Source organism: Aquila chrysaetos, chromosome 6, assembly GCF_900496995.4.
Source record: "Aquila chrysaetos chrysaetos chromosome 6, bAquChr1.4, whole genome shotgun sequence".
NCBI classification, from domain to species: Eukaryota; Metazoa; Chordata; class Aves; order Accipitriformes; family Accipitridae; genus Aquila; species Aquila chrysaetos.
The window spans coordinates 3,637,629-3,647,475 of record NC_044009.1 but is presented as its reverse complement, the minus strand read 5'-3'; the positions used below and the strand labels follow the sequence as shown (position 1 = coordinate 3,647,475).

Sequence of the window (9,847 nt, the reverse complement as noted above, 5' to 3'; positions counted from 1 at the left end):
TCACCTTATATAAACAAGCAGGGATCAACCTCAACTGGAAAAACAGTAACTATTTTTATAAGTACTTTGCTCTTCTGCAGAAAGTAATACTTTAACCAGCCAGCCAGAAATGATAGGAAAGTTAAAGAAAATGAGACAACTGTTACCCCATTAAAACTCATCCCTTTTAAAAACAATGTTGATCTGACCAGTGCAATCCAGAAACAGGCCAAACTTTTTACGTACAAAGTCCTTATATAAAAAGGCAGGGAGAGAAGCTGCAAAGGCTAAACCTAAGGCTTAACAGTGGAAACCCCCAGTTTGTCCCATCATTCACAGCTGTACGTGCAGCTCCCTCACTCATTAGATGCTCTGTGCCTTGCACCTTTAACCTCATTATATTAAGACTCTATTTTCCATTTGGTTGAGGTGACAGCCAAGCAGCAGCACACACTTATCATATCAGGCCACCATCTGAGCAGGAAACAATGACGCTTGGGGGACCAAGGAGACGGGGAGGAAGGGAGAGAGGTTTAAAACCAACAGGAAATGCTTTTACATCTCAGATGCTGCTGCCTCTAACCCAAGAGAAATTTAAATGAGCAGTAAGTTGAAGGGTACATGCGTGTTTCCTTCCCCTCCTATGCTTACTCTAATTGACTGTAGTTCAGGCACGTTCATGTCATCCTGTGACTGCAGCATCAGTTTGAAGCAAGCATCTGTGGACGGGGGAGCCAGTGACCAAGCATGGGATGCTGCAAGCTGAGTGCCAGGCAGGCTGGGTCTGCGGGAACTGGCCAGGATGAGGGGGAGCTACTGAAGCCAGGCAGGATCAGGTAGGTAGCAATGGTGGGGGGGGCATATGAATCAGCACCACTCAAACAGAAAGACATTTGGTGCTTGAGACTGAAACTCAATGGCTGTATTTGCTTTCCAAATATGACTCCGCTAAAGGAAAAGCTTTCTCTTCTTCCCCTTTTCTAGCCAGAATTTACAGTAACGCTAAGTGTCAGATTCATCTAGTCTTCTAGCTAAACCGCTTACTTCTCCTCAATATGTCCCCCTCGGGGTGTCGCAGCCTTTTAAGATACAGGGCCAGCATTTGAGAAACTGAAGGTGGAAGCATACCTTCCTGCCGTGGATGTAACACTCTGTTTTGGGCAGGCAATCGCAACTAACTCCTGGGGCTCTGGCAAGCACTGCTCATGTTTTGTCAGAAATACATGTTTTCAATCAGACTGTCACATGTCAGAGACAAATCAGGGGCATGAAAAGCAGCTCAGGAGGCCTTTAGTCCTGCTTCTACCTCTGGAGCAGCCTCAGCTCTTCCTAAATCTTGCTTGACAGATGCTTGTCTAGCCTGTCCTTGAAAACCTCCAGTGATGTAAGTTCTGCAATATCCCAGGCAAGCCACTGTTTCTTCCTAATAGCTAACCTTTAATGCAGGTAAGGCCATTGTCTCTATCTTACACACCTCTTTCTAGTGGTCTTTTACATATGTGAAGACTGTTACCTTACCACCTCAGCATTCTTTACTTTAGGCCAAGTGTTGAGCTACATTATCCATTTCCTTCCATAATTTCACCACATTCCAAGAAACAGTGTTATTCCTTCCTTGTCCATTAAGGCAGGCATACTGAGAGTGCCTTCATCATCCCTACACTCTTTTCTATGTAATGCCAGTAGAAAATTAGGAGTCTAAGTGCCTTGTTAAATTTACGACCTAGTCTCTGCTTAATGGGGGGGGGGTATTTAATGGTATGTTCCCCAAAAGTTCAGATGTGTTATTCCTTGACATGCCTGCTTTCTGATTCTGCACCTGCTGCATTTTTTTCCCTAGGGTTCACTGAGCTGTTACCATCCAATATTCCTGTAGAAAATAGCATATTCTAAAATACATCAAATTTATGCCAGAAATCCATAAATCTGTCTGCTCGCTGAGCATTAATCTCTCTCTCTCTTTTTAAAATGCAACACCTGTAAGTGCTTTTCTATGCCTTTCCATATTCCCTTCCATTTCAGAATGTGGTCCAACTCAGAAGGCCAGAGCGAGGCATCCCTCCATCCTAAGGACCCTGCAATCCTAGCAGAAACAGAAGATGTGAGTATGAGCAGGGTCATGCAAGCAAAGATTTTTATGTAGAATCAGGGAAGAAATCATAGGCCTATTTATCTCACCCACCATGGCATTATCCTGATGTGGTATCCCATTACAGTAAAGTGCCAGAGGCTATGACATGTCCTTTGTTTTGAAAGCAAGTAACCAACAGTTCTGGCTGGTTTGAGACCCAGGTATAGGTTTTCAGCTTTTGTTCTACAAATTCACATGCAAGAAAGTTTGTCATCACAAGTCGGTTTTGGATTTTTTCCCGGGACCATGTTTTATCACCATTGTTGAGAGAAGATGCTCAGAGAGAGGGGAAGCAATTTATGCAAATTCACATATATGGTCAACATCCAAATCTCCCACCGTCTGGGCTGCAAAAGCACCCCTTCTCTCTTTTAGCTAGTATTATAAATCATTATTGTTCAGCTCTCATTTCCATTTTTCCACCTCTAATTGTCTTACTTTACAGGGTATTCCTGGTAAGATTACAAGAAGAAATGCATGCTGACGTTTGTTTGTTTCAGACAGCAGTACTGTGGGGAAGAACACGGGAGGAACTAGCGAACTTGTTGATCACGCAGCCTATCAGTGGCTGGGAAGGGATGAACATCCACTCTCTTGGGGAAATTATTTGGTCCTCCCTGGTTTTTCTGAGAAGTTATTGCATGGAGGTAATCATCCTCTTACTACAAACACTAAGTAATACGCAAGGGATAAGGTGGGGGTAAATTTGGATTTCATACATCCTGTCCAAATTACTGTCATATCTCAGTGCTTGACTAAAGCTACAGTTTGTCTTGACCTTTGTTTTCAAGAGTTAATGCTAATATGTTCAACTTTTTTCACCAGTGCCAATAAAAGCTGAATGGATTTCATAGCCACTTCCTTGAGCATCATGAACGTTTTCATTCATTGCCTGGGGAAACAACAATGTCCTTTTTGTCAGAAGTTTCTTATATTCTTTTCCCCAAAGAGATAAGGACTGGTTATTATGGTTGCAAATTTGGATGTGTAACAATCGAGCCCCCTCCACAGGTACTGGAGATGACTGATAAAACTAATGCAGTGTGATTGCCATTACCCTGGTTTTGATGAGGTCAGAAGAGGGAACTGAGATCTATTCTAGCTTTGTCATGAATTCACATCTCTTTAACTGCACATCACTGTTCATCTGTCTGTATACACATGAGTAAAACCTCCCAGTCTCAAAGGAATGCCATGCTCTGGCTTACTAGTGCTCAGAGAGCGCACGTAGACCATTTAAAGAAAGATGATATAAAATTACAAAGTACTGACATAAAGCTTCAGTCAAACTGTGACCTAGTGCAAGACAGCCCAGCAGCTAAACACTGCATAGTTCCTAGTTACCAACTGGTCTGTAAGCATGACAACCTATCAGCACTGTCTGTACATAAAGGTGCCCTAAGTACTGTATCAGCAGAAAGGAAGGTAGGGTGAAGAGCTTTGAAGAAATACAATTTCCTTTTTTAAAAAAAAATTTGGAAACATTTTGGAGGGAAGATACAATTGATCTTATTTCAACAGGAGATGTGTGAACGCTACGTTGTGCTGTCCTCCTCCCACTTGCTGATTCTTTCAGTGGATCGTACAAAGGCGGCATTTGTTTATGAGGTAAAGCACAAGAATCTTTTTGTGTCTGTTGTATCCGTGCTCATAGTCAAGGTTTCTTAAATATCTCTTTGCTCATAGCTCTAGCAGGTACACGGCAAAAAGAGTACCTACCCTCGGTGCCCGGCCAAGAGGAAGGCTCATGATGGAGCAAACATGTGCAGGTCCCATCAGCCAAGACAGACACTTCACTGAGTTCAGTGGAGCTTTGGCATGTTTTCTAGCACAGTAGCTCATAATTCTCCATTTTTCAGCTTGCTTTGAACAGGGAAGCGAGTCTGCTCCAGGAATTGAAGCAGTGCCAGTTTCTATTTCTATGCCTACTTCTAGGATCTATAATGTTAGGTGGCCTCTTATGACTTAATTTGTTCACCCAGGGAGAGGGACTGCAACTCTGTATGAGGGAGCTAAGTGAACAAGGCATCAACCAGGAGGTGTCGAAAGAAGGTCATAAGAACAGGAGATTACAGGAGAGAGAGTTAGGAAAGGTGTATCGGGGGACAGACATGGTATACCAAGGAGAGACATACCCAGAAGAGCTGCCTTCAGCACAGCAATGTCTCCTGATGGCTGTCTTTGGTGTATGTCAGTGGATCCTAAACATGAGAAAAAAAGAGCACCAAACTAGAAAACTTTGTAGCTACAGAAAGTAGTTACAGAAAGGTCCTTGATCTATATAACATTGAAGTCGATAAAAATCTAGGTCCCTCCATCGGTTAAGATTGGTGTTGTAAGAGGACACAGACGAGAAATCATCAGTTTATGAAATACAGGATCCAAAATGCAAACTAGGGCCTCTTTGTCCTGAACACGAGTGTAGTCTTCTAGCATGGTTTGGGACATGGGGCAGGAATTAAAGAGGGGGAGGCTGCAAGGCAGATGAAATTCCATCTAGTTCATACAAAGAACTTTTCAACACCAGCCTTGGTCTGTTGGTGGATCTCCCCCCTATACCTCAGAGCACTTTATGAAAGAGGACAGTCATTTTACAGGTAGGGAAACATGAATAAACCCCTGATTTCCTATGTCTTCAGACAATGAGGTGAATGTCATCCCACACAGACTTCCTTAAAGTCAAATGTTCGAAGGATGGGACAACTTTGGTTTTTGCAAAAAGCATTCTGCTGTACATCAGGGGGACCGCAGTGGGACACAGAGAAGCTGTTGTTACCAACGAATTTCTAACACAATTCCCTACCATACCAGGGTCTCCTTCCTCTTGTTGGGATGCATCTGAGAAAGATTGCAAGTGGAATCAGCCACACATTTGAAATTTCTGGTAAGCCTGTTCTGCAGTTCGTGAAGGGGCCTGTGATAGTCACAAAGCAGTGATACCCATGCTCCAGCCTTCAAGGACTGGCCTAGGTGGCTAGTAGATGAGAGGGGTTATGCAGCCACACAGAGGGCTACTGAAGAAGGGGCACGCCTCCTCTCCAACACTCAGCCATGCTGGAGAATATGCCATGCCTTTCTGGACTGGACTTTCACAGGCAGCATACGCTATGGCTGCACAGAAGGATGAGACCTAGCTAGATAGAAGGAATTCAGAATCTTAGTTTTCACAGGTGGACGCAACTGCTGCACAGCCTTAAATCAAGAATGCCTTAGGGTTAACTAGAATTCCTCCCATGCAAGGCAATATAAATTATAGATTCCCCTTTCCTCTAATTTTCTGCTTACACTAAACATGAGGCAAATGCTGATGTCTGCATGTGGAACAAGGAAGCTACCTAATTGTCCCAGTGCCAACCCAGTATCTGCCATCAAGAACAATGCAAGACAGACACGAGCTTGTTTCATCATGAGATATCAAAGTGCAGGTGGAATGTGGCTATAGAGATAATGAATGACGGAGCAGAGGGCAGCAGACAGAATTCACCTGCTAGGCTCAAAGGCAGATCGCAACCATCCTTCCCCAGACCCAGGGGTTGTATGTTTCTTTGCACAGGGTCCATGATAGAATCCAGGCTCATTTGCTGCCAGAATTCAGCGGACTTCAACATGTGGGTTCAACACCTCCAGCACCAAATCAAGATGGCAAACGCTCACCGCCCAGTCAGTCCCAACAATAATATCTCTTTTCTGGTGAGTCAACACAGAAGAAGTGTAAAGAGAATGGGATGAAAACAGGAAACAGTGGCAGCTTTCAAAGTGGACAGGGCTTTTTAGGGATTTTTAGAACGCAGGCTGAAAATGAACAGTGTTACTTGAGGAAGCTGTTCTAGGCTATGGCAAGTAAACTCGCTACACACAAATTTGCAACTGCTACTCTATGCTCGTGAGAGATTTTAGAAAAATTACTGATCGTTTTTGTTCTGGGATGTAACTACTACACTGGTAAAAAAATTTAAAAAATTAGATTTCCTCTTAGTTACAGTCACAAAATAAAGACTTACTACTCTTCGATACATGCTGACTGTCGCACAAGTGACACACTGCACACTGCAACATCCACAAGGATCACAAGATGGCAGGATTACACTGCTTTTGAAAACACCCCTACAGCTGTGCCTTAGGCAATTCGCATACAGCAATGCAGCGAGTCCTCCCAGAGCATTTGCCCATGTCGCGCTCAGATTCCTGAAGAGTAAGAGTCAACTGGAAAGCCAGCCTGTCTTTCCCCACTCCCTAGTGTTATTTACTAACAGTTCTGGTAAGGTTTCCCCTTTTTTAAACATCCACTCTGCTAGCCTTGATGTCTAGCACAGCATAGGCTCCAGGGCGATACTGTACCTCAGCATGCTTGTCTTCAGTTTGGGGGGAGAAAGTGCAACCCAGACCACCCATCCTTAAGAGTCGCTTGTTTCTGATGCTCCCTACAGTTCACATAATTGTTTGTAGCTAGTGGATACAAACTACTTTTACAGTAGTTAGCCCAGGTGGTCCTGCTCCAAGGATTCAGTATAGATTGCAGAAATCCATCCAGGACTCAGTATAGCCACGCATACCGTGAGCCCACATCAAACCCCACTCCCCGGTCAGCTGGATAGCACTACTTTGAAGGAAAAGGAAATATCCTCCGATAAAGGGACTTGAATGCCAAGCCCAAAGTGCTTTGAACTAAGATGAAATTCAAATTCAAATCAAACCAATGTCTCAAACAACCTCTTCTGAGGGGGAGAAGGAAAATGAGACCTTTCCCTTTTAATAGCTAAAGCTGTTTGGTTGTCTCAGCTGCTGCTCATGAAACCACAGTACACATGATTTTGTTCAAGTAGGTAGGAAACCTACAGCAAACTAGGAACATCATCACGGGTTTCCCAATTTCCAAGCATATATCCTAAATACCTTTCTTTTACCACCCTATAACCCTGAAAAACATCATACTTGTAGTTTTATCTCATTTTGCTCTGTCTCAAAAAAAAAAAAGGTGCCGTGTGATGAACAGTGGAAGAAAAGGGAGCTGATGAGACATCTGTTGTGTAACACCATTCTGAAGTGGGAAGGAAAACCTATTCAGCATCTGGGAAGGATACAGTATTTAACCATGGTGCAAGTGGCTAGTGGCTGCATGGGGGTAATGTACAATGTATACCACTCTGACATGTGGGTGGCTTTAAGAAGACTGGAATCAGTGAAAGTTTAGGCTCACAGGGAACCGATGCCTAAAGAAAAGGAAAAAAAAATAAAAAAAGGCTAATTATGTCAGAGTCCCACAGCATTAAAGAGAGAAAAGGAAATACAGTTGTATTTTTGAAAGCTGCTTCTGACAATGTGCCTGAACAGTTGCACTCAACTTCCAAGGGAGTAGAGCTGGGAGGGATATCCGCCCCTTTCCAATCACACAGCAAGATCAGCATTTTCTAAACATTTCCTTGCAGATGTGTGCCTGACCTATTCTAAAAAAACTCACCACTTTGTGATATCTTATCAGCTTTCTAAGCAATGAATAACCAACCTGAAAAAGAAATACAAAGAATAGTATCCGTGGCTGGCACAGAAGCAGCTGGGTGCTGCAGATAGTTCCAAGTTTTGGTGTATTGTCATAGTCATTAAAATTCATATTCTGCCTTTGACTGAGACAGATCCACTGAGTGGAAGTTACTGAACATTTTTGCTGTCTCTAAGATGCCTCTTTTCCACAGGACTCTGAGGAAAGACTGCTGATCCTATTTCCAGAAGATCTGCTTTTCCTCTCTGTCGATAAGGACAGAACTGCAATCACATACAAGGTAACAGAGGAAGTGCTGGAAATAGTCAAATAAGTGAAGAACTAAAAGGAGCTGGAGCTAGTGAGCAGCACTGGGTGATGAAAATGTCTGAATAGCAAGGAGAAAAGGGAGGAGATGAAGGAAAAGCATGTTTTTTCTTTTCTTCTTTGAAGGGAAAACTCCCCCTAAATGGAATCCAGGCAAAGGAGAAATCCGCCATGCTGGGGAGGTTACAGTTTGAAATTACAGGTATGTAATTGAAAAAAAAGATGAGAGCTATGAAACGCAGGAGGTTCTGCCTGAGCATAGGGAAACAGGTTTTTTTACTGTGAGGGTGACCGAGCACGGGCATCGGTTGCTCAAAGAGGTTGGGGAGTTTCCAACCTTGGAGATACTCAAAAGCTATCTGGACATGGTCTTGGGCAACTGGCTCTGGGTGGCCCTGCTTGAGCAGGAGAGTTGGACCAGGTGACCTCCAGAGGTCCCTGCCAACCTCAACCATTTTGTGATTCTAATGAGAAACTGAGCAACACCAGTGCTCAGCCTTGCCTTGAGGATGGGTTATCTTGTGAGGTTGTCTTCCCACAAGGGATAGTCCCTGTGACGTTCCTTGCTATGGGCTAATAAACTACGTGTCATGGCAAACTTTGCACATTTTTCCATCACCAAACTTCCCTGCTAATGTCTTGCAGGAAGACTGACAGAACCAATCCTTATCACCTGTTCCACAGCAGAAGATTATGAAAAATGCCTCTTCTACCTACAAAAGGTATTTTTCAGAGAACTTTACTGCAGCAATATCTCTTTTCAAGCCTGCGATTTTCCCAGCCATAGATTTATCTAAAGTGTACCATCCTCCCAACTTTTCTTCCCCTTTTCCACAAAAGACTCACCTGAGTAGGGAGTTGTCTTCAAGCCTATCTTTCTCCTGTTAAGACTCATCCATTTGGCCAGTAAAATATCACTGGGTATTTAAAAAAAGAAATACACTCCGTCAGCAGGGGTTGAATTTGGGTCCTCTTAGGCAAAACACCTACCTACTCTAAGAGTGAAAGACTGATGCCTAAGCACTCAACTTGCATTGATTTCAATGTAAATTACATACTGAAATAAGCAGAACTACTGAGGGGAGGAGGCAGGCCCCACTGGACTCTAAGTCATGAAGCTAGAGAGACACATTATGTCACACTACCTCCTAAAATACCCATGATAGCACTACCAGCTTATGACCTGGTTCCCTGGAAGTTATACTGATGTAAACAGGAGTTAGTTCCAAGTAGGTCCTCCAAATTGGACCTTATCTAGGTTCTAGTTTTCAGAGTCAATTTTTTGTTGGCCAGCACATATAGCACACCCTACACAGTGGATAACCCTATCTGGGCTCAGAGGAGAGAAAGGTGAATCAGGAGTGGATGTTTTAAAAGCAGGAGAGATGTTGGTCTCTGAGTATTTATTAATCAGTATGTCTATTCTATAGTTGAGCATGGCTATGTTTATCTAGCATGGAAATTCTTGGCAGAGTTAGGATATTCACGTGCTGAAAATATGTTCCAGCCAGAGAAAATCCTTGATCATCTGACTCTCCAGCCACCACCAATCATCCCTAAGAAATCTCGGCAACATCAGTAGGACATTAGCACGCAGTGACAAGAAGAAGGTATGTTGAATACGATCCCAAGAGAAAGAAAAGAAGCTGCAACAACGAGTAAGAATAGACCAGAAATTGGAAATCAACCTTCTTTCAGACCGAGAGGTGAATAAGGGTCTGCGCAAGAACTATTCTCCACTGGCTGCTGTTTTGAATGGGCCATTGCAATCAATGTAGGATCTTGTGATTCTGACCTCAGCTGTACATATGCCTCAAGGAGAAATCTTTCTGAATTTTTTTACTATACTTATTGCCTGATTCTTACCAGAAAAAGAAACACTATAAAATACTGCGTAAATGCTACAAATAAAACTTAGGTTTACCTGAACCTAA

The 9,847-nt window shown here is 43.2% G+C and overlaps 1 protein-coding gene across 3 annotated transcripts; it reads left to right on the top strand.

Moving 5' to 3' along the window:
• The first annotated feature begins 413 nt into the window (after positions 1 to 413).
• Positions 414 to 9,842, top strand: LOC115343034 (pleckstrin homology domain-containing family N member 1-like). Of its 3 annotated transcripts, XM_030018476.2 has the most exons (12): positions 435 to 584; positions 679 to 815; positions 2,002 to 2,080; positions 2,611 to 2,757; positions 3,632 to 3,718; positions 4,922 to 4,994; positions 5,664 to 5,800; positions 7,086 to 7,232; positions 7,801 to 7,887; positions 8,040 to 8,115; positions 8,559 to 8,635; positions 9,421 to 9,842. In XM_030018476.2, exons 2-12 carry the CDS (start codon positions 727 to 729, stop codon positions 9,493 to 9,495), a joined length of 1,074 nt encoding a protein of 357 aa, XP_029874336.1. In that variant the 5' UTR covers positions 435 to 584; positions 679 to 726; the 3' UTR covers positions 9,496 to 9,842. The 3 variants fall into 3 exon arrangements, with proteins under 3 accessions (XP_029874335.1, XP_029874336.1, XP_029874338.1); XM_030018475.2 differs by having other exon boundaries at positions 414 to 815; XM_030018478.2 differs by lacking the exon at positions 7,086 to 7,232 and having other exon boundaries at positions 435 to 815.
• Positions 9,843 to 9,847: the final 5 nt, after the last annotated feature.

Coding starts and splice junctions, on each gene's coding strand:
- LOC115343034 (XM_030018475.2), top strand. CDS start 727: ATGGGATGCTGCAAGCTGAGTGCCAGGCAGGCTGGGTCTGCGGGAACT. Junction 816..2,001: donor CTGAAGCCAGGCAGGATCAG/GTAGGTAGCAAT, acceptor CTTCCATTTCAG/AATGTGGTCCAACTCAGAAG. Junction 5,801..7,085: donor ACAATAATATCTCTTTTCTG/GTGAGTCAACAC, acceptor AAAAAAAAAAAG/GTGCCGTGTGATGAACAGTG.